The following is a 25,538-nucleotide window of genomic DNA, read 5'->3' on the forward strand; positions in this document are numbered from 1 at the left end:
ATCAATCTAAATGGCTTAAACTCTCCCATAAAACGCCACAGGGTTGCAGATTGGATAAAAAGACATGACCCATCCATTTGCTGTCTACAAGAGACTCATTTTGAACCCAAAGATGCATTCAGACTTAGAGTAAGGGGATGGAGTACCATCTTCCACGCAAATGGACCTCAAAAGAAAGCTGGAGTAGCAATTCTCATATCAGATAGACTGGATTTTAAACTAGAGGCCATAGAGAGAGATACAGAAGGGCACTATATTATTCTTAAAGGAAGTATTCAACAAGTGGATATGACAATTATTAATATATATGCCCCCAACAGGGGAGCAGCAAGATACACAAGCCAACTCTTAACCAAAATAAAGAGACATATAGATAAGAACACAGTAATAGTAGGGGACCTCAACACCCCACTATCAGAAATAGACAGAACACCCTGGCAAAAACTAAGCAAAGAATCAAAGGCTTTGAATGCCATACTCGACGAGTTGGACCTCATAGATATATATAGAACACTACACCCCAGAACCAAAGAATACTCATTCTATTCAAATGCCCATGGAACATTCTCAAGAATAGATCATGCTCTGGGACACAAAACAGGTCTCAGCCAATACCAAAAGATTGAAATTATCCCCTGCATATTCTCAGACCACAACGCTCTGAAATTGGAACTCAACCACAAGGAAAAACCTGGAAGAAACTCAAACACTTGGAGGCTAAGAACCATCCTGCTCAAGAATGACTCGATAAACCAGGAAATCAAAAAACAAATTAAACAATTTATGGAGACCAACGAGAATGAATACACAACGGTCCAAAACCTATGGGATACTGCAAAGGCAGTCCTAAGGGGGAAATACATAGCCATCCAAGCCTCACTCAAAAGAATAGAAAAATCTAAAATGCAGTTTCTATATTCTCACCTCAAGAAACTGGAACAGCAACAGAGGGACAGGCCTAACCCACTGACAAGGAAGGAGTTGACCAAGATTAGAGCAGAAATCAATGAATTAGAAACCAGGAGCACAGTACAGCAGATCAACAGGACTAGAAGCTGGTTCTTTGAGAGAATCCATAAAATTGACAGACCACTGGCAAAACTTGTCCAAAAACAAAGAGAAAGGACTGAGATTATTAAAATTATGACTGAAAAGGGAGAGGTCACGACCAGCACCATTGAAATTGCAAGGATTATTAGAAACTTTTATCAACAGCTATATGCCAAAAAACTAAACAATCTGGAAGAGATGGAGGCCTTCCTGGAAACCTATAAACTACCAAGACTGAAACAGGAAGAAATAGATTTCTTAAATAGGCCAATTAACTATGAAGAAATTGAGTCAGTGATAAACAACCTTCCAAATAATAAAACTCCAGGCCCAGACGGTTTTCCTGGGGAATTCTACCAAACATTCAAAGAAGAAATAATACCTATTCTCCTAAAGCTATTTCAAAAAATAGAAACAGAAGGAAAGCTACCAAACTCATTCTATGAGGCTAATATTACCTTGATCCCCAAACCAGGCAAAGACCCCCTCAAAAAGGAGAATTACAGACCGATTTCTCTAATGAATATGGATGCCAAAATCCTCAACAAGATCCTTGCTAATAGAATCCAACAGTACATTAAAAGGATTATCCATCATGACCAAGTGGGATTCATACCTGGGATGCAAGCATGGTTCAACACTCGCAAATCAATCAATGTGATACATCATATCAACAAGAAAAGACTCAAGAACCATATGATCCTCTCAATTGATGCAGAAAAAGCATTTGACAAAATACAGCATCCTTTCCTGATTAAAACCCTTCAGAGTGTAGGAATAGAGGGTACATTTCTCAATCTCATAAAAGCCATCTATGAAAAGCCTACTGCAAGCATTATTCTCAATGGGGAAAAGCTGGAAGCCTTTCCCTTAAGATCAGGAACACGACAAGGATGCCCACTCTCGCCACTATTATTCAACATAGTACTAGAAGTCCTTGCAACAGCAATCAGAAGACAAAAAGGGATCAAAGGTATCCAAATCGGCAAAGAAGAAGTCAAACTGTCTCTCTTTGCAGATGACATGATACTCTATATGGAAAACCCAAAGGAATCCACTCCCAAACTATTAGAAGTTATAGAACAATTCAGTAAGGTGGCAGGATACAAAATCAATGCCCAGAAATCAGTTGCATTTCTATACACGAATAACGAGACTGAAGAAAGAGAAATTAGGGAATCCATCCCATTTACAATAACACCAAAAACCATACGTTACCTTGGAATTAACTTAACCAGAGACGTAAAGGACCTATATCCTAGAAACTATAGATCACTTTTGAAAGATATTGAGGAAGACATAAAAAGATGGAAAAATATTCCATGCTCATGGATTGGAAGAATTAACATAGTTAAAATGTCCATACTACCCAGAGCAATCTACACTTTCAATGCTATCCCGATCAAAATACCGAGGACATTTTTCAAAGAACTGGAACAAATAGTCCTTAAATTTGTATGGAACCAGAAAAGGCCCCGAATCTCCAAGGAACTGTTGAAAAGGAAAAACAAAGCTGGGGGCATCACAATGCCGGATTTCGAGCTGTACTACAAAGCTGTGATCACAAAGACAGCATGGTACTGGCACAAAAACAGACACATCGACCAATGGAACAGAATAGAGAACCCAGAAATGGACCCTCGGCTCTTTGGGCAACTAATCTTTGATAAAGCAGGAAAAAACATCCGGTGGAAAAAAGACAGTCTCTTCAATAAATGGTGCTGGGAAAATTGGACAGCTACATGCAAAAGAATGAAACTTGACCACTCTCTCACACCATACACAAAAATAAACTCCAAATGGATGAAAGACCTCAATGTGAGACAGGAATCCATCAAAATTCTAGAGGAGAACATAGGCAACAACTTCTATGACATCGGCCAGAGCAACCTTTTTCACGACACATCGCCAAAGGCAAGAGAAATAAAAGATAAAATGAACTTATGGGACTTTATCAGGATAAAGAGCTTCTGCACAGCCAAGGAAACAGTCAAAAAAACTAAGAGACAGCCCACGGAATGGGAGAATATATTTGCAAAGGACACCACAGATAAAGGACTGGTATCCAAGATCTACAAAGAACTTCTCAAACTCAATACACGAGAAACAAATAAACAAATCATAAAATGGGCAGAAGATATGAACAGACACTTTTCCAATGAAGACATACAAATGGCTAACAGACACATGAAAAAATGTTCAAAATCATTAGCCATCAGGGAAATTCAAATCAAAACCACACTGAGATACCACCTTACGCCAGTTAGAATGGCAAAGATAGACAAGGCAAGAAACAACAATTGTTGGAGAGGATGTGGAGAAAGGGGATCCCTCCTACATTGTTGGTGGGAATGCAAGTTGGTACAGCCACTCTGGAAAACAGTGTGGAGGTCCCTTAAAAAGTTAAAAATTGAACTACCCTATGACCCAGCCATTGCACTACTGGGTGTTTACCCCAAAGATACAGACGTAGTAAAGAGAAGGGCCATATGCACCCCAATGTTCATAGCTGCATTGTCCACAATAGCCAAATCATGGAAGGAGCCGAGATGCCCTTCAACAGATGACTGGATTAAGAAGCTGTGGTCCATATATACAATGGAATATTACTCAGCTATCAGAAAGAACGAATTCTCAACATTTGCTGCAACATGGACGGCACTGGAGGAGATAATGCTAAGTGAAATAAGTCAAGCAGAGAAAGACAATTATCATATGATTTCTCTCATCTATGGAACATAAGAACTAGGATGATCGGTAGGGGAAGAAAGGGATAAAGAAAAGGGGGGTAATCAGAAGGGGGAATGAAACATGAGAGACTATGGACTATGAGAAACAAACTGAAGACTTCAGAGGGGAGGGGGTGGGGGAATGGGATAGACTGGTGATGGGTAGTAAGGAGGGCACGTATTGCATGGTGCACTGGGTGTTATACGCAACTAATGAAGCATCAAACTTTACATCGGAATCTGGGGATGTACTGTATGGTGATTAACATAATATAATAAAATAAAATTAATTATAAAAAAAAAAAAAAAATGAAGTGGTCGAGTCGATGCGGGATGAAGGATGTCTGCCCTGAACATAGGAAGAGATTTGATCTGTACACTGGACAGGGCAGCAGGGACCCCCATTTAGCTCTCATGGCTGCTGTCCATGGGAGGGACCTTGAATGCGTGGGCCATTTGAGATCCAGCATGCAGGAGAGAATTCCCTAGAATCCATTTAGCTGTTAGAATATCAAGATGTTCTACTGAAGTGGATGCTGTCAGTAAGAGGCGGGTAAAGAACCCGGGACGAAGCCCCCTTCCATCTGAGCCTTTTAAAGAGGAGCTTCCTCACCCCCTTGTGCATTAGAAGCACCTGAGACTTTACTGGAGTCTCTGCCCCCTGGAACACAGGGAGGTGGGAAGGACCATGGACTCAGGTGCAGCTCATGGCCAAGGGCACGATGTTCCTCTAGGGGGCAGCAGATCTCAGCCTAGGCTGCCGGTGAGACTCCCCCAGGCATCTCCCCAGAAACACCAAGGCCTGGGACCCAGCCCAGGATCATTAACTTTTTTTTTTAAAGATTGTATTTATTTTTTTAATAATAATTTTTTATTATATTATGTTCGTCACCATACATTACATCCCTAGTTTTTGATGCAATGTTCCATGATTCATTAGTTGTGTATAACACCCAGTGCACCATGCAATACGTGCCCTCCTTACTACCCATCACCAGTCTATCCCATTCCCCCACCCCCTCCCCTCTGAAGTCTTCAGTTTGTTTCTCATAGTCCATAGTCTCTCATGTTTCATTCCCCCTTCTGATTACCCCCCTTTTCTTTATCCCTTTCTTCCCCTACCGATCATCCTAGTTCTTATGTTCCATAGATGAGAGAAATCATATGATAATTGTCTTTCTCTGCTTGACTTATTTCACTTAGCATTATCTCCTCCAGTGCCGTCCATGTTGCAGCAAATGTTGAGAATTCGTTCTTTCTGATAGCTGAGTAATATTCCATTGTATATATGGACCACAGCTTCTTAATCCAGTCATCTGTTGAAGGGCATCTCGGCTCCTTCCATGATTTGGCTATTGTGGACAATGCAGCTATGAACATTGGGGTGCATATGGCCCTTCTCTTTACTACGTCTGTATCTTTGGGGTAAACACCCAGTAGTGCAATGGCTGGGTCATAGGGTAGTTCAATTTTTAACTTTTTAAGGGACCTCCACACTGTTTTCCAGAGGTGGCTGTACCAACTTGCATTCCCACCAACAATGTAGGAGGGATCCCCTTTCTCCACATCCTCTCCAACATTTGTTGCTTCCTGCCTTGTCAATTTTTGCCATTCTAACGGCATAAGGTGGTATCTCAATGTGGTTTTGATTTGAATTTCCCTGATGGCTAATGATTTTCAACATTTTTTCATGTGTCTGTTAGCCATTTGTATGTCTTCATTGGAAAAGTGTCTGTTCATATCTTCTGCCCATTTTTTGATTTGTTTGTTTCTTGTGTATTGAGTTTGAGAAGTTCTTTGTAGATCTTGGATACCAGTCTTTTATCTGTAGTGTCATTTGCAAATATCTTCTCCCATTCCGTGGGCTGCCTCTTAGTTTTTTTGACTGTTTGCTTGGCTGTGCAGGATCATTAACTTTTAACCACATGGATCGACCTTTGAAATGCCTTCCAGTTGATTCCATGGTTAAGTCAGGCCTGGGCAGCTGTTCTACAGCTGAATTCACTTACAGCCAGGATGTATGATTTTGCTGAGTTTATAGACCAGGGCCAGCGCTAGAGTTGACCAGGAAGTTAAGGTGAACTGTCCCCAGCTACCCAGGACGTACATGTGAGGGTTGTCACCGTTGGAGAAGGCATCGGGTGATGTGCCCAGGGACAGTAAGAAGCTTGATAAAAGTTGGATGATGGGCCATGATCCCCCCACCCAGAAGGAACAAAGATCTCACAGCAAAATGGTGCTCACAAAATCCAGGAATTGAGAGAAGATAAGTGTGGCTTACGCCTCGATATTAGGAGGACAGTCAACCTGACCTGCAGCTGTCGAGTGGACCAGGAATGAAGAAGGTCCTGAAAAGTCACAGAACACGTGGGCTGCACACTGAGGCAAATATAAGCAGGATCCCCCATGAGATGTAATGCCTGCTGTTCGTGGAAACCCCCTCAGTGCCTATTTCCATTCCCATGTTGGAAAACAAAACCGTTAATGGCACATTAGTTAGAGGACAGGATGTCAATCATTTCAGCTTGAGAAGAGTGGTCTGTATGGTGATCAAAAGAATCTAGGAATCGATTCTGCATTTCTGCTCTGGAAACAGCCAGGAAGGTCCCCATTGACCCAAAGGGAGGGGCCCTGAGCAGGGTTCTGTCGAGGGTGATGCTGAGTGAGGGTACTCTGCATGGGGTCCTGCTGAGCACGGGGGCCAAGGGCAATCCTGCAGCTTAGATTTCCTGCTGTGTAACAAGAGCCCTAAGCTGGAGACGGAAACCTGGTTGTTAATAGCATCTGGGGAGGGGATGGGGGTAACATGGCCAGGATTGTGTCTAACGTTGTCCCTTAAGCAGTCGGGGTGGGGTGGGTAGGACAGGCCTGGAGTGGGAAGCTCGGTGTCTCAGTAGGGGATTCCCTGGTCGTCTGGGCATCAGGAAAGGGAGGCCCCAAATCTGCCTACGGAAATGAAGGGAATGTGATGTTCTCAGGAGTCCTCCTGAGCTAGGAGACAAAGAGGCTGAGTTGACTTAAGAAGTTGCCACTCCCTATAAAGTCCCCCTCCCTGCCTCCTCAGGCACCGTTCTGAGACAGATGCCATAAATCTGAAGGACAGGGTAGAAATGGGGTGGGTGGGGGCACCTGGGTGGCTCAGTCCTTAAGCGTCTGCCTTCGGCTCAGGGCGTGACCCCGGCGTTCTGGGATCGAGCCCCACATCGGACTCCTCCGCTGGGAGCCTGCTTCTTCCTCTCCCACTCCCCCTGCTTGTGTTCCCTCTCTCGCTGGCTGTGTCTCTCTCTGTCAAATAAACAAATAAAATCTTTAAAAAAAAAAGTGCTTTTTTAAAAACTTTTTTAAAATTTATTTGAGAGAGAGAGGGAGAAAGCACGAGTAGAGGGGAGAAGCAAAGGCAGAAGCAGAAGCCGACTCACTAAACAGGGAGCCCGACTCAGGGCTTGATCCCAAGACCCCCGGATCATGACCTGAGCCAGAGGCAGATGCTTAACCAAATGAGCTTCCCAGGGGGCCCCCCCCATAAGTGCTTTTTTGGGCAAGCTCCCCATGACTTGTCCTGTGGCAGGTGACATGGATCGTGGAAAAAGGTTTGTAACACATGCCTTCCCTTCCTCCTGTAAATCCTAATTATCTTGGTACCCAAGATTTCTAACCTAAAACTAGATTAGAGACACGGAGCTCTGAGAGTGCTCAGGAAAGGTAATTAGTTCATGCTGTAATCCACCACCCCGCACAGTGCCTGGCACACAGTAGGGCCTCCATAAGCATTTGTTAAATTAACTGAAGAGTGGAACCTGACTGAGTCTGTGGCAGGGACCTGAACCTTCAAATCCCAACATCTGCATGCAGCCCTAGCCTTCACTTTCTTTCCTAAAAACTCAAAGTACTCTGCAAATATTTTGTAAAAATGATTTGACCTGGACAATTTTCCTGATTTTGTTTAGCTGTTTATCTGTGCTCTCTTTTCATTCACTGAACACCCTTAGGACAGTTATTTTGAATTCTCTGTTTCAGGATTTATATATTTCCATTTGTTTGGGGCTGGTTTCTGGAGACTTAATTTGTTCCTTTGGATAGGCTATGTTTCCCCGTCTTGGAGGCATGGGAAGGCAGACTCAGCATTTGAAAAATCAGACCTCTCTCCCAGTCTTTCTGGTATGGCTCCATGCTGTGAGTGCTTTCTCCAACCAGCCCAGCTAGAGATTCTAGAGGCCTCTAAAGCCTTTCTCGGTTGGCATCCTCTCTGGGCTCCTAGGGGTCAGCTACCAAAGAGGTTTGCCAGCTTCTGCTCAGGAGCTCCCCCTGGTGTCGATCTACGATACTGCGGCCTCCCTGTTACTGCCGTAAGACTTGGGACTGGCGCTCCACCCAGTGTCCTTCCCTGGTACTGCACACTCTGGTGCTCGACCAAACCAATGTGATCACCCCCAAACTGGAATCCCAATTCTGTTCGCACTTAGATCCAGGAGAAATAGAAACCAGTCCCTCTGGCTGCACCCAAAATACTCGGGAACGTTGGACATACATTCCACTCCTTTCTCTCTCCAGGGAGAAGGCAGGAGTTGGGAGCTTCCTCCCTATCATACCACACTGTGCAATGGGGATGGGACTCTGCCTAGGACGCCATGAATTTCCCTACCCGGTTTCAGGCTGGCCTGGGGGTGCAGGAACCTCTCAGCTGGCTTCTGGGTCTCTCACAAAAGTACCTGGTTCGTGTGTTAAATCTGCCTCTGTGGCAGGAGGGGGGGTGTTCCTATTCTGCCATCTTGTTGACATCAGTGTAAGGACATCCATCTCAGAGACCACGGAACCCCACAGAAGGTGTCGCTATAGACGCAAACTCCTGTGTTGTTGCTTGTTTTGCTGTGTCACAATCCATTCCCCAACCCAGTCGGATAAAAGGCGTTCCATTCCTGGAGTCCAGCGGCTCCGTGTTTAATGGAGAAGGAGAAAGGAAACTATTGGTTTATGGCTTCCCCCTAAACCCCCAAAGAGGTCATCCAATCATGAAAGACTGTTAAACATCGAATTGCTCTGCATGGGCTCTCAATTTGGGCTGTATTAGGACACCAAGGGCACACTCTCTTGCCTTCCTGGGATATATCCCACTTGGTAACGGTGTGTAATTCTTTCTGTGTATGCTGCTGGGTTTGGTTTGCCAGTGTGTGGTTGAGGGTGTTGCATCCACATTCTTTAGAGATGCTGTTCTCTAGTTTTCCTTTCTTACAATGTCTTTGGGTTTGGTATTGAGAATATCGGCCTCAGAAAATGAGTCGGTGAGTGTTCCCCCTCTTCTTTTTCTTGTTAGTGTTTGAAAAGATTTGGTATTAATTCTTCTTTGAACGCTGGTTAGAATTCAGCAGTGAAGCCATCCGTACCTGCCTTTTCACCCCTTCACATGGGTTTCTGCAGAAGGACATTTTTAATTTTTTTAAAGTTTTTAAAGTTTTTATTTAAGTAATCTCTACACCCAACGTGGAGCTTGAACTCAGACCACGAGATCATGCGTCCCACGATCTTCCGACCGAGCCAGCCAGGTGCCCCCAGATGGACATTTTTAATTTTGATGAGGTCCAATGTATCTGTGTTTTATGGCCTGCACTTTTGGTGCCAAATCTAGAACTATTCCCATAGCACCAGGTACTAACAGTTTTATCCTAAGTTTTTTCTTAACAATTTTATGTTTTGCGTGGTTATATTAAGTCTGTGATCTATTTCAAGTTCACTTCTGTGTAAGGTGTGACGTTTATATGGAGGTTCATTTTCTTCCCCCAGGAACGTCCAGTTACTCAAATGTCATCTGTTGAAAAGGCTATCCTTTCTCAGGTGAATTGCTTTTGCACCTCTATGCAACGTCAGGCGGGCATATTTGCATTCCATTGATCCATATGTCCGTCCCTTTGTGCACACTACTCTGTCTTGATTACTGCAGCTATTCAGTGGGCCTTAATCTATGGAGTGTGACCCCACCCCCACCACTGTATTCCTTTTAAGGACAAACTACAGACTCAGAGAAAATATTTGCAAAATATCTGACAACTTGGGGCACCTGGGTGGCCAGGCTGTTTGAGCGGCCAACTCTTGATTTCGGCTCAGGTCATGGTCTTGGTTGGCAACCTGGGATTGAGCCCTACGTTGGGTTCTGCACTTGGTAGGGAGTCTGCTTGAGGATTCTCTCTCTACCTCTGCCCCTCCCCCCTGCCACATGCTTTCTCTCTCTCTCAAATAAATAAATAAATCTATAAAAAAAATACCTGACAACAGACCACTATCTAGAATATCTAAAGACTCAACAGTAAAAATAATAATAATAAAATAAAAAAGGTAAACAATTCAATTTAGAAAATGGGCAACTATCTGAAGAGACATGTCACCAGATGTATTCTGTCGAACATAGTAGCAAGAAGTAAACTTTTACAAGCTACTTCAGTGAATAAAGGAAGGAATATCTCCCAATTTGTTTTACAAGGATGGTACAGCTCCAAAACCCAAACCTGATGAAAATGATAGAAAAATAAGTCCTCTGCACACGGATGCAAAGCACTTAATAAAATATTAACGAACTGATTCCAACAATATATTAAAAAGACTAATACTTTCATGACCAAGGAGGGCTTACAAGATTGCTGAACATGAAAAATTCAGTGGAATTCACAATTTTGACAGAATGAAGAATACAAGCCAACCTTTGTGCCAATAGATCCAAGAAAAGCATGTGGCAATATTCACACCTGCTTGTAATAACTCTCGGGGACCAAGGATTAGAAGGGAATTTTCTCAACCTGATGCAGGGCACCTTCTGAAAAACTTATTTCTTTTCAACACCACACTCGATGTCCTAGTCATTGAAATAAGGAGAAAAAATAAATAAGACCCACGAAGACCAGAAAGAAAGAAGTAAAATTGTCTATAATTGATCAGAAGACATGATCACCTATGTAGAAAATCCAAAAAACATGCTAGCACTAAAAATTGAACTGAACAAGCTCACAGAAAACAAGGTAAAACTACAAAAGTCAGTGAGGAACTCCTCTGTACTGTTGGTGGGAATGCAAATTGGTGAAGCCACAGTGGAAAGCAGTTTGGAGGTTCCTCAAAGAATTAAAAATAGCATTACTATATGATCCAGTAATTCCACTACTGGGTATTTATCCAAAGAAAACAAAAACAATAAATTAAAAAATATATATATGCACCCCTATATTTACTGCAGCATTGTTTACAATAGCCAAGATAATGAAGCATTCCAAGTGACCATCAATAGACGAATGTATAAAGAAGATGGGAGGGGCGCCTGGGTGGCTCAGTCGTTAAGCGTCTGCCTTCGGCTCAGGTCACGATCCTGAGATCAAGCCCCACATCAGGCTCCCTGCTCGGTGAGGAGCCTGCTTCTCCCTCTCCAACTCCCCGTGCTTGTGTTCCCTCTCTCACTGTCTCTTGCTGTCAAACAAATAAATAAAATCTTAAAGAAAAAGAAGAAAGAAAAAGAAGAAAGAAAGAAAGAAAGAAAGAAAGAAAGAAAGAAGAAAGAAAAGAAAAAGAAAAAGAAATTAAGAAAGGATATATATATATATATATATATATATACACACACAATGAAATATTACTCAGCCATAAAAAAGAATGAGATCTTGTCTTGCAGTAAATTGGATGGGCCTAAGGAATATTATGCTAAGTGAAATAAATCAGTCACAGAAAGAAAAATACCATATGATTTCACTCATATGTGGATTTTAAGAAACAAATGAATAAAATCAACTGACGAATCATTGAACATTATATCAAAAACTAATGATGTACTTTACCTTGGCTAATTGAATTTAAATAAAAAAATTTTTAAAAACCAGATTTTCATATACTCTCACAATACAATTGAAAAAAAGTGAGATTTAAAAGGTTGAACTTATAATAGCATCAAATATTTATTTAGTAATAGATCTAACAAATGACATGCAAGATCTCTTCACTGAGAATTACAAAATAATGCTGACAAAAAATTGGAAATATCTCAATTTTCCAAAACTTGATCTGTAACATGAGCTCTATGGACCCTGAAATGGTTTCCTATTTCATAAATAAAGGTTATCGTCACACAGTCACACCCATTTGTTGACTTATTTTCAGCAGCTGACTTTGCACTGTAATATCAGAATCATTGATTTGTTGAAGCAGAGCCTGCGGGACCCGCAAGCCTAAAACACATGTGCTCACAACTAACTCTCTTTGTGTCCTTTTGTCCAAAATTGTATTTTTCTCACCTTCATTGATGGCAGGTATTTTTTTTAAAGATTTTATTTAATTTATTTGATAGAGAGAAAGAGAGCACAAGCAGGGCGAGCAGCAGGCAGAGGGAGAGGGAGAAGCAGACTTCCCGCTGAGCAGGGAGCCCGATGCGGGACTCGATCCCAGGACCCTGGGATCATGACCTGAGCGGAAGGCAGGTGCTTAACTGACTGAGTCACGCAGGCGCCCTCCATGGCAGGTATTTTCACTGGATGTAGAATTGTATTGACAGTCTAGATTGTTTGCTTTCTGTCTTTTGGACACTATGGTTTCTTTTTTTAAAATATTTTAAAATACTACTCCCAAAAGCTAAGTGGGTGGAGACAGGCATTGGGATAAGAGCCTGCTAAGATTTTGATTCCCTGGTGACCAAATCAAAATAAAAACAACATAGGAAATAATTTTAAGCCCGTAAAAGGGAGTAGTAGAAAGTAGTGGAAAGGGCTATGGGAGGCTTCCAGCTACCATGATGCTTTCTTCCTGCTCAGCTCAGAGATTGCCTGCCCCATTCCTCATCTGCATTTGGGACTGTCATGAATATCTAGGCTGGTCCTGAAGAGTGCTAAATTCCTCAAGCCAGCTTGCACACTGCAGTTCCTGAGTAACCTTCTTCTCTCTAACCTTGTCATAACTGACTTCCCCCTTCATTCTGTTGACTGACAGTGGCCATGGCTTAGGTAAGTACAGAATCGATACAGGATAGGACAGTAAAATTATCTCTAAAAATATAAGGATTACACAAATGTATGGTATTATCATTTTGCTGTTACTGAGGCTTCATGTAGGAATGATCTTAGTTTGGTCATTTGATTCTGTCCAGTATTATTCATATCCAGGGACATGGATTTCTTCATGTCCATTTGGGTAGTACCAGGTGAACATAATTTAGGCATCGTTCGATTTTATCTCACATCCTTCATAGTGAGGTCTAAATGAGTTTAGCAAAAATTTAAGGTCTTTTAGGTAGGGGGCAGATCACTCCCTTTCTAACTTTCAAGTCTGACCTTATTTTACAGCACTCTAGTGTTTCCAGTATGATGGGGGCCAGTAGGGAATGCAGAATTGGTAAGAAAAATGGGTCCACGCTGTACCAAGCAGTGATACGTGGTGACGTCGCAGAAGCAGAGAAGTGATAATGATGGTCAGTAACAGAATGACCTCTAAAGGATAAACAGAATAGACCCAAGAGAAAACAGCCACAGAAAGGCAAGGAAATGGGCAGATTCCACACATAAGGAGGCAGAAAAGGTGATGGCTTGAACATTGTTGAAAACCAAGACCAGAACTACTCCATGAAGCAAGCAGCCTGAGGACAGTGGTGCCCTCAACCATTATATCAGGAAGTTCACCCCACTGACATAGTTAAATATTTAAAATAAAGAAGACATACAATTCTAGCTCTGCTTTCTTTTCTCTAAGAAGCTCACTTTAAGGCAAAGTTTCAGAATTAATTCTCTTCCTCATGTCACCTTTTCTCTACCTGTGGCCAGGTGTTCTTGTCTGGTCTTGGCAGGATTACGTAGCACTGTGGGGCAAATACGCATCCCGGGAACCCCAGGATGGAGGCCAAGATGGAGACCTCCACAGGTGTGGTAGGCGGGCAGGAAGGACACCCAGATACTGCCGAACACCAGGGTGCTGCACGTGAGGACTTGGCCTCCCTGCAGGTGTCAGGGAGGTTCCTGGCTACAAAAGCAATAGAGAAGCTGTCGGAGGCCAGGATGCTCATGGAGCTCGGGGACCCAGTAGAAGGTGGTGGCTGAGCCCCCTCTGTACTTTATGCTGATGAGTCCAGGCTCGGGGTGTGGGTCTGTGTCTAGGAAGTGAGGAGAGTCCACCAGCCACACTCCACAGAGCGTCCCTGGGACCAGGGAGCAGAGGAGAATAAACGAGTCAGAGGCTCGAGGCCCCATGCACTGCCCGGCCCTGCTCCCTGGCCCCATAGCCGTGAAAGCCAGAACCACAGTGATGGTCTTTGCCAAAATGGTGGCAACTGTGAACACAATTCCAAAGGTCATTTGTCGGAGGAGGCTGGTCACTGTGGAAGGACAACCAGTGAAGAGTAAGGAGCAAGAAGAGGAAGCAGAGGGTCAGTGAGATGAGGAGAATAAAGCCGAGAGACTGATGGTTGCCTCTCACCAGGGGAGCATCCCCATGCTTCACAAAGGCCCCAGAACCAGAGCTGTGAGGAGAGAGAAGGAAAGAACTGCGCAGGCCCAGGTCATTCCCAGGGGTTCTCCAATGGTCAGGGAGGTGGTGGCCCAGGGGAGGCAGCCATCTCTCCCCGTTTGGGTACTGGTCCTCCAGGCACCTCTCACACTGCTCCAAGTCTGAAAGCGACAGGAGAGTATACGGCAGGGATGGGCTCAGGGTGCCTGGGTGACTCAGTCAGTTAAGTGTCTGCCTTCAGCTCAGGTCATGCATGATCTTAGGGTCCTGGGATAGAGCCCCACAGGGGGCTCCCTGCCCAGCGGGGAGCCTGCTTCTCCCTCTCCCTCTGCCCCTCCCCCGACTTGTGCACTCTAAATAAATAAATAGATGAATAAAATATTTTTTAAAAAAGAAAAAGGTTTGTTCTTACGGCTTTCCATAGGGATATGAATCCATCAATTCTACAACATGGATGAATCTCAAAGACATTACGTTAAGTGAAACAAGCCAGTCACAAAAGGAAAAATACTATATTATTCCACTCATATGAGGTACTAGAGTAGTTCATAGAGCCGAAAAGTACAGTGGTGGTTGACAGGGGCTGGAAGAAGAGAGAGCAATGGAGAGTTATTGTTTCAGCTGGGGAAGATGAAAAGTTCTGGAGACGGTTGGTGGTGATGTTTTGTACAACAGTATAAATGCACTTAGACCACTGAGCCATGCTACCTGCGTAACAAGATAAATGTACTTAATGTTACTGAACTGTACACTTAAAAATGGTTCAAATGGTCAATGTAGGCCATGTGTATTTTATCACAAGACAAATCATGAACTACAAAGAAACCATACAGTTCTAAGCCAAACAGGTCTGGTGCCTGGCCCACCATTTCAGAGGAAATCTTACCTTCCAGGGATTAGATCCCACACTGGCTATGTCTTCTATTGATCCTACTTCCGATCAGATCAGGAACATGCCAGGCAGGCCACGGCATGCAGAGCGCTGTAGACAATGTAACTACACGCAGACATGGTCGCTTCAAAATACTGTAGGGGAATGATGTCCAAAGCAGCATTTGGGGAACATTCATATTCCTCCATTGGGACCGCCACCTCTGAACACTCAAGAGCTGTGTACCAGAAACACTTCTGAAAAAAATGTTCTCTGGGTATTTAGAAGAATGGACTGTCCTGAGGAATGCCCCAAATTCAGGCATAGCTCCTTTCTGATGAGAAAATAACAAGAGTCCCATGAAAACCATAACCATTCTGAAATGTGGGTGTCAGAGCAACATCCCAGGGAGGGCAAATGATTCACACCTTCTCTATTCTTGCATAAGGGGCTGTGAAGATCTCACAATCACCAGGGAATCTGTACGTCCCTGAATGACAACCACTGTAGCTGTAGGTTCTGGTGCTCCCAACGATAGATGGTCAAATGATCAAATGTCTCTTCACGGCATCTCACACTCACAAAGATAGTCTCTGAAAAGGCAACACCGATCCCTTTCTTGACCTTTCTTCTCTCCAAGCTGAGAGAAACTGTTCACCTCTCATGTCATCTGAGGCAGTAAGTCCCATCTAGATCCATCCAAAATAGAGTATCATCTGGCCCATGGCCTGGGGCAAGGAGTCATCTTTGGGGGCCATATGATAAAGGGATGTTACTCAGCATGGGATCAAAGGGGCCATATATGATCTGAAAGGGAAAGAAAGAAAAGCCATGTTGGGTTTCAAATAAGTAGAAATTAATTGCAATGGAATAATTATTGCAATGAAATTAAAACATCCCTTCTTGGCTTTTCCTATAAATAGATTTAAAATATTGTGATACGTGCCCTCCTTACCACCCATCACCAGCCTATCCCATTCCCCCACTCCCCTCCCCTCTGAAGCCCTCAGTTTGTTTCTCAGAGTCCATTGTCTCCCATGCTTGGTGCCTTGGGTGTTATACGCAACTAATGAATCATGGAACTTTACATCAAAAACCAGGGATGTACTGTATGGTGACTAACATAATATAATAAAAAAATACTATTATTAAAAAAAATAAAATAAAATACTGTGAAATTCATTTTAAATTTGGTATTACTGGGTTCAAAAGAGGAGAGCAAATAATAATCAGCCTAAGGGTCATGTACCCACCCTTCCTTTCTTCCTGAAAGTCACGTGCTGAGGTAGAGAATTTTCTGGCCTCCCGGGTATCTCTACCACAACACACGCCAAAGGAGTCAGTGAACTCCGCGTCACCTGGGGAAACCTGCGGAGCTCAAAAAGCACCCAATCTGGACAGATGGAGTGAGATGGTGCCTCCAATAACAGATGCTGACTCATGGTCTCCTCTGACGCTGTTATTTGACATAGTCCCCTTCCTTCCAAACAGAGAGCTTTCCAGAGTCTACTTATCCCTGTGGTAGGCGTTGTTGGGCAAAGGTCAGGGTCCCACTTGATCTCTAGAGCAAATTCTAGAGCCACAACCTGCTGGAAGTGTTCGTGGAACTACCAGCAGGAAGAGGAGAGAATCATGAATCTGCTCTGAACTTTCAAGGGACTGTAACTTCTAGTTGGACCAAATCTAATGGCCATCGTTTAGGGGGTCTCTAATCCGAGCAACAGCCTCCCCAGGACCCTTATGTGCATATGGGTCCACTTAATTCTCTTGATATTGCAACCTCCCTTCCATGTGTTCATATGTCCTTGATAAGCAGCCAGACCACAATGAAACTTGGTAAGATCCTTCATGATTTCAGTGGCTGCTAGGACAAAGGAGATAACCTACACAGTGATTCAAATGGAGGATTAAAATTTCCATTTATTAGAATGCTTGAGTGCTCTTGGGAATGCAGAATGGTGCAGCCCCTATGGAAACAGCATAGTGATGCCTTAAAAATTAAATGTAAAATTGCTGTATGATTCACCCATTCCAGTTCTGAGTATATATTCAAAAGAATTGGAAGCAGGGTCTCAAAGAGATATTTGTACACCCATGTTCATAGCAGCATTGTTCACAGTGGCCAAAGGTGGATGAAGGGATCAACAAAACGTGTATATACTTACAAGGGAGCATTATTGACCCTAAAAAGAAGGACATTCTGGGGCACCTGGGATGGAGCCCCGCATCAGGCTCCCTACTCAGCAGGGAGTCTGCTTTTCCCTCTTCCTCCCCCTACTCATGCTTGTGCGTGCTCTTTCTCCCTCTCTCTGAAATAAATAAATAAAATCTTTTTTTTATTTTTTTTAAAGATTTTATTTTTTATTTCGACAGAGATAGAGACAGCCAGCGAGAGAGGGAACACAGGCAGGGGGAGTGGGAGAGGGAGAAGCAGGGTCGCAGCGGAGGAGCCCAATATGGGGCTCGATCCCAGGACCCTGGGATCAGGCCCTGAGCCGAAGGCAGACGCTTAACAACTGAGCCACCCAGGCGCCTCTAAAACATTTCCCTCTTAAACAGATACATGTAATGATGTTTCTCACAAGAGCTACCTTCATGCACTCAGCTGGAACCATAATCCCCTCTACAGAGAGTCTGAGAGATGCTGGTACGTTGTAAGGCGGCAGAAGACAGAGGAGCAGGACAGTGTGGTGGCTAAGCACGTGGGTTTGAAGCCTTCTGCTGGTGTGTGGATCACATCTCTGCCCTTATCAAGTCTCCTAAGTTCAGTGTGCCTCTGTTTCCCCATCTGTAAAATGGGAATAGTAATAGTACTTGGTGAGACTGAAATTAGTTAATATTCGTAAGACTCTCAAAAGAGTTACTGCCTAGTTCATGGGGATACGTAACACCAGTTATTCCCTCTGTTGCCCATCTGTTGATCCTTGCAGGGTAGTGAAGAATCTTGACTTTTAAGTGTATGCTTGATGGAATCTTATTGTCTGAACTGGGACCCATCCTTCAGATGTGCTTCTGACGTTGTGCTCGGTGATATAACTGCCCTCAGACATTAACAGATGTGCCCTCAGAGGCATCCACCTGGGGTTCATCCGCAAGCAGATCCTCACTCAGCTCCCTGATCACCCCGATCCAGGAACACGTGTTATCTCACCTGTGAACCCCGAATGTGGGAGGCACACGTGAGCAGGGAACGTGCTTCCTCCGCCCATCGTTGTGTGTCTGCCATGCGGTGAGAAACAACATGTCATTCGTGCTTAGTAAATAAGTTTGAATGAATTAAAGAAGGAATGTTTTAAATGGAAACAGCCTTCAATAGGTGGTTGTGTAGAGCCTCACAAAAGAGTTTCTGAGAAAAGACTGTGGAGTGAAGAAGAGAGAAGTTCAAGGTCTAGATCACATGCGAGGGACATGCAATGACAAAGGGAAGAAAAATAACGTTTTATCACTAGGGAGATTTGGGATTCCAACTACAATGAAGAAACTCTGGTTTCTACTGGGGTAGAGGATATGACTTAGGTCTAAAGTCCGCTCCTTTCCCTTACACCCCCAAACATACCATAGGATGGTTCCAAGAGATGGAAGCAGCCAAGAGCGAGGACGCTCGAGTGAAAAGAGAAACGTGCAGCCGCTGACGAATGCACAGTGTAATTCAATCATGGAGCTGTAGTCGATCGCCGGGGAGGACAGATTAGAGGAATACTGACAAAAAGAAAAGCCATCGATCTATTTCTTGCTCCCTGTTTATATTGGTAATCTCTCCAAGAAGAAAACTGAAGGATTACCCACTAACTTCCAAGAACATCTCGACATCGCTGCAGAATCCTGCCCGGATTCTAGATGACATCCTCATTTCTTCTCCATTCATGTTGAGATGCTCATTGCTGTTGGGGCAGTTCACTGCCAGTCAAAATGCAAGTTCCCTAGCATCAGTCCAGCCCTCGGAACTGCCTTCTACAGACAACACCGTGAGCTTTGCTTCCTTTATTAGTTGTTTTGAAACCTTCATTACTTCCTCAGACCCTCTACCTTCCGCCTCCCCACCTCCTTGGCACATCACTTTACCCTCACTTCATTAAGAACATGGAGGCTGGCAGAGAAAACTCCCTCCATGTCCTCTTACCCACACAGATTTCCCTGGCTGTGCTCTCAAATAATCTCTCTCCTGTTTAAGGAGAGAAGCATTGCTCTTCCTCTCTGGACACTTTGCATCTCATTTCATCCTGATGTCCCACTGCTCTGGCTAAACCAGCCATAAACTTCCCTCTCCCACCTCACTGCCCTCCTCCCTTCAGTATTATTTCACTATTGTTTTTTTTTTAATTTTATTTATTTATTTGACAGAGATAGAGACAGCCAGCGAGAGAGGGAACACAAGCAGGGGGAGTGGGAGAGGAAGAAGCAGGCTCACAGCAGAGGAGCCTGATGTGGGGCTCAATCCCATAACGCCGGGATCACGCCCTGAGCCGAAGGCAGACGCTTAACCGCTGTGCCACCCAGGCGCCCCTATTTCACTATTGTAAATGTGGACATCTCTCCCACCTTGAAAATAAGATTCTATTTGCTGTCATATTTGCTCTCATTCTCCTAAGACCCAAGTGTTTAGAAATCATCATTTCCGCTATCTCTTTCTATAATCTGATCTCTCACTGTTTTCTCAACCCTACTGAAATAGGACTTTTAATCCAACTCAACCCAATTGAAAATACCACCCCCACCTTTTCTTTCTTTTTGGAAATCTGGAAGCACATCATTGGATTGATCACAGTCTTAGATCTGTTCATAACACTGAGAAAAAAAATGGAAACAAATTTTTTTGCTGAATGACTGAGTCCTCATTGAAATAAGGATTCCAGAAATAAATAAAATCTTTTTAAAAAGAAGGGGGGGACGCCTGGGTGGTTCAGTCAGTTAAGTGTCTGCCTTCAGCTCAGGTCATGATCCCAGGGTCCTGGGATCGAGTCCCACACGGGGCTCCCTACTCTGAGGGGAGCCTGCTTCTCCCTCTCCCCTCTGCCTGCTGCTCGACCTACTTGTGTGATAAATAAATATAATAAATAATTTGATAATTAAATAAATAAATAAATAAAAATAATTAAATAAATAAATAAATAAAATATTTAAGCTATGGATTCCAGGAACCTAATAATAGATACATGGAAGATGGGAATGGAGAAATAGGATGTTGACAAAGAGAGAGGAGTAGAATGGGAGTCGGGGAAAGGAACACAGGCATGTAGATTCCTCTATTTGCCCTGGTTTTCTATTTGTGCTATCAAATCAAGGTTGTTGGGGAGGAAAAGCTTCCTCTAGCTTTCAAAAGGTTCTTGCAGCTGTCCTAAGAATTAAATTGGCATGAGACAGGAGCAAGAGTGTGGAAGAGTAGGGGACCTTGTATCATCTGGTCCCCTGAATTTAGCTAATAACTATCAAATCATTCTGAAGACCTATGAATTCAACCTGAGACGTAAGAAAAGAATTGCTGAATCTCGGCCACAACATCTTGCTAGGCACATCTCCAAAGGCAAGGGAAACAAAAGCAAAAATGAACTATTGGGACATCATCAAGATAAAAAGCTTCTGCACAGCAGAGGAGATAGCTGACAAAACTAAAAGGCAACCTACAGAATAGGAGAAGATATTTGCAAATGACATATCAGATAAAGGGCTAGTATCCAAGATCTATAAAGAACTTATCAAACTCAATACCCAAAGACCAAATAATCCAGTCAAAAAATGGGCAGAAGACATGAACAGACATTTCTCCAAAGAAGACATCCACACGGTCAACAGACACATGAAAAAATGTTTCACATCCTTCAGCATCAGGGAAATACAAATCAAAACTACAATGAGATACCACCTCACACCAGTCAGAATGGCTAAAATTAATAAGACAAGAAACAACAAATGTTGGTGAGGATGTGGAGAAAGGGGAACCCTCTTACACTGTTGGTGAGAATGCAAGCTGGTACAGTCACTCTGGAAAATAGTATGAAGGTTCCTCAAGAAGTTAAAAATAGAGCTACCCTATGACCCAGCAATTGCACTAGTAGGTATTTACCCCAAAGGTACAAATGTAGTGATCCAAAAGGGCATCTGCACCCCAATGTTCATAGCAGCAATGTCCACAATACCCAAACTGTGGAAAGAGCCCAGATGTCCATCGACTGATGAATGGATAAAGAAGATGTGGTTCATATATACAATGGAATATTACTTAGCCATCAGAAAGGATGAATACTTACCATTTGCACTGACGTGCATGGAACTGGGCAATATTGTGCTGAGTGAAATAAGTCATTCAGAGAAAGACAACTGTCATATGGTTTCACTCATATGTGGAATATAGGAAACAGCACAGAGGATCATAGGGGAAGGAAGGGAAACTGAATGGAAGTCATCAGAGAGGGAGAAAAACCATGAAAGACTCCTAACTATAGGAAACAAACTGAGGGTTGCTGGAGGGGAGGAGGGTGGGAGGATGGGGTAACTGGGGAATGGGCATTAAGGAGGGCATGTGATGTAATAAGCACCAGGTGTTATACACAACTGATAAATTGTTGAACGCTACATCTAAGACAAAAGACATACTATGTATTGGCTAACTGAATTTAGATTAAAAATTAAAAAATAAATTAACATGAGACAGATTAACAGGAGAAAATCGAATTTAATGTCCTATGTAGGGGAACCCCACATACATGAGAGGTTCCAAAGCAGAAAGGCAAAATGAGGTATATATGGCATCCTGAGCTAAGAATAGGACAGGGGCGCGGGCCTTCAAAGGGGAGGAGAGCAACTCACAGGGTAATAAGAAGAACAGATGTTTGGTAATAAGATATTTGCCCTGTCATATAGACAGTTCATTCAGATAAAATTTATCTCCTCTAATAGCTCTAATTCTGGGAAAGACCCCATTTAGATTCTTCTAAGTAGTTAAAGAGGGAGGAAAGTTTCTCTTAAGCGCACAGGGTCTCAATTGTCTTCAACTCAAAATAGTCCATATGCCAAAGTGGCACATTTTGGGGAGACTTGCTCTGGAACTCCTTCAGGGTCAATCATGAAAGCTCCCTCTGCCTTTTCCATACCTCAGAAATGGCATGTGGACCAGAAATGAGTAATCAATCTACCAGAAGTTTTGAACGATCTTTTACAGAGAGCTGAACACATGGTCTAATTATGATCCAAAATTCTTACCATGTTGGTTAGACTCGGAAGCCTCTCTTAGCGCTAGGTGCCAGATTTGTTTTCCCTTGTTTCTCCCCCACCTTCCTGTTCAGAGACTGGGAGCCTGCAGTAACACATTTCCCCCTCCCCTCTGTTATTCTGCAACCCCAACTGCCATTTTAGGGCACGTCCTTTTCATTAAGATGCAGAAAATAGTGACAATACTAAAAATTCTAACAACATAGATTGTACCTAGAGATGGGACGCTGTACATGTCAAGAAAACAACAAACACTTGCAGAGACTTGCATGCCAGACATAGTTCTAAGTTCCTGTGCGTACATTAAAACCCTTAATCCTTGCAACTACTCCTAGTGGGCAGTATTTACTCTGAGTAAACTGAGTAAACTGAGGCACAGGGGAGTTCAGTAATTAAGAGGTACACAGTGTAATATACATGATAACTGCAAATGACAGGAGTTGAACCCAGGCAGGTGGGCTTAGAATGCACAGTCTTCACCATTCAGCCATGTTCCTTTCCAATAAATATCAAGGGAACTAATTAATTAGATATATATAATTAATATTTATTTTATGTATGTATTTATTATAACATTTTAATAATAAATAAGTTATGTATTTATATGTTATATAACATGTTATATAATAATTATAATTACATTAAAATATAAACTTTGAAGATTGTATCTAAGTATGTATAAATACAGAAATACTAAAATAATTATTACATATAACAAATTATATAAGTAATAAAATATTGATTTTATTGAATAATATATTTAAATAATAATTAAATATGTTAAACGTTAGAGGAATATATGTATTAAAAATATACATTTAATATGTATATTAAATCAACAGGTACACATATCAAATTAAAACTATAATTAAAGATAGAAAATTGAGGAGGGGTGCCTGGGTGGCTCAGTTTGTTGAGTGTACGACTTTTGATTTCAGCTCAGGTCATGACCTTGGGGTCTTGGGATCAAGCCCCATGTCAGGAATCTATGCTCAGTGGAGAATCGGCTTGAGATTCACTCCTTCTCCCTCTGCCCCTCCCCCTGCTCGTACACACGTGCATGTTCTCTCTCTCTCTCAAATAAATAAATCTTTGAAAAAAGGAAAGAGAGAAAAGAAAATTGAGGAAACACAGTGCGATGGTAACAAATATGCAGGGAGAGAGGGTCTAAGGGAGATACAGAATCATCTGCAGGTAACAAGGTTCTCTCTCTTTCCATCACTGCCATGACCACCTCTTCCCTGGCCTCCCCAAATCAGACGCCAATCCATTGTCTTCACCAGGTTTACACAGTGTTCACACGTAACATGTCAAAATTGCTCAGGAAATCACTGGCAAGTCTCTTACTTCAACAGTGGTGATTAGCAACTCGGCCGAGGCACAGCTGAATGGACCTGCTCCTTTCCCACTCTCGACCCAACGCCAATGTGAGGGTTTAATCCAACGCTGGCTGGATGTTTCTACGATTCAACTCAATTCTGACACTTTCTACCCAGAGGCAGCATCGGATCCCACAGGGTAAGGGCCCCGTCCTACAAGACTGTCCCTACTAGAGACGTCAGTGATAAATTCAGGTTGTTACTTATGCTTCGGACAAGCCGGCTTTAAATAAGAGGTCCTGAGGACCCTCTTCTCAGGTTCTGTTCACTTACCAGAGTGGCTCACAGAAGTCAGAGAAACATTTTATTTAGTAGATCACCAGTTGATAGAATTCAGGCACTGCCAATTGGAAGAGAGGTGTGAAAGGATTTCAATCTAAAAGAAAACAAGAGATATTGATGAGGGAACAGAAGGCAAGCTGAGGACAAAGCAGAAACTGACACCCTGCAAACCGCCCCCCCCTCCCCCCCGCACGCCATGGGATGTACGTGACATTCCTCAGGCACTCCTGGCTGCCCTAAAGCTAAGGAAAGGAAAAACAAATAGTTACCTAACAGAGATCACAATCCTGCAAGACCTGAGTCTCCCTCAGTTTGCGCATGTCCTAGTGATGTACAAGGAAGAAGCTTTCTTATCAATAGCCTAACTTCCAGAGGCCCATAATTCGGTTTCCTGAAGCCCTAACATTACCATCCCCTCCATAAAATTGAGGGAGGCTGAGGTAGAAGGAAATGTAAATAAAATGGAATTTCTTTTAAACCTGCAGCCCATTGACAAGGACACGTGATAGGAGGAAAGTCACATTCTCCCAGGAAGCTCCCGACTACCTTACTGTTAACACCTTCTAGAAGGGTCAACAACCTTAACTTGACAATGGCAAGGCCTCTGGTATCCTGTGAGTCTTCTTTAACATATGAAAGTATTTTCTCAACCTCCCTTTTTCCTTACTTCCCCCAACCCCATAGTATATAATCAGCCACCCCTCACAACCCGGGGCAGCAGCTCTTTCTGCCCACGGGTCCTGTCCCCGTGCTGTAATAAACCACCATTTTGCACCAAAGACATCTCAAGAATTCTTTCTTGGTGGTCGGCTCCAGACTCAACCCCACACTGAACCTCACCTATATCCCACAACTTCATCAACAGGAAATGGAGACTCTCATACAAGTGCCCTTAGCATAACAAAACTTAACTGAGACACTGATTTCCTGTAGATGCCTGATTTACAGAAGACTGAAACTCACCTCCTTGACTGATGACTACCTGCCAAGAATCTCTCCCCATCCGCAACCAGTGGACTCACTGGTTGGACTCTGACTGGACTCCCCTTCTTTGTGCTCCTTGCCCATAAAGACAGCCCACCCCGAACCCTCAGCTGACTCACCTGCGGCTTGCATTTCCTGAATTGCAATCCCTCTGCTATTCTTGAATAATCTCAGTTTCTGGAGCTTGTCTCAGTTTACCTCTTTATTTGGGTTGACAGATGCAGGGGGCAAGGTATGGGGGAAAGGTGTGGACCTTCCCTGCACTCTCCCTGTACCTCCACATGTTCAATAGCCTGGAAGCTCTTCAAACCCTGTCCTTTTGGGGTTTTAGGGAGTCTTCATGACATAGACATATTTGATTAAATCACTGGCCAGTGGTGACTGCACTCAATCTCCAGCACTCTGCGCACCTGAGGTCAATTACAGGGAGGGGGTGAGGCTGAAAGTTCGAACCCTTTAATCACTTGGTTGGCTCCAATGGTACCCACCACCCCATTCGTAGGTGCTTTCCCAAAGTCATCTCATTAACATAGCAAAAGGCATCTTTATAACTCCCTCCTTACAGGAAATTCCAAGGATTTT

At 43.2% G+C, this 25,538-nt stretch overlaps 1 protein-coding gene across 2 annotated transcripts in view; it reads left to right on the forward strand.

Annotated features, from left to right (window-relative positions):
• Window positions 1–25,538, forward strand: part of LOC100467747 (olfactory receptor 1D2) — a 59,010-nt gene that overhangs the window by 23,394 nt on the left and 10,078 nt on the right. The window contains exon 6 of one of the 2 annotated variants that reach the window (XM_034655864.1): window positions 23,667–23,829. The exons of the other annotated variant lie outside the window; for it this stretch is intronic. Coding sequence (XP_034511755.1) covers window positions 23,766–23,829 — 64 coding nt within the window. The 5' untranslated portion in view covers window positions 23,667–23,765. The remainder of the gene's footprint in view (window positions 1–23,666; window positions 23,830–25,538) is intronic. 2 annotated transcript variants of the gene reach the window in all.

This window comes from Ailuropoda melanoleuca, chromosome 3 (genome assembly GCF_002007445.2).
Source record: "Ailuropoda melanoleuca isolate Jingjing chromosome 3, ASM200744v2, whole genome shotgun sequence".
NCBI lineage: Eukaryota > Metazoa > Chordata > Mammalia > Carnivora > Ursidae > Ailuropoda > Ailuropoda melanoleuca.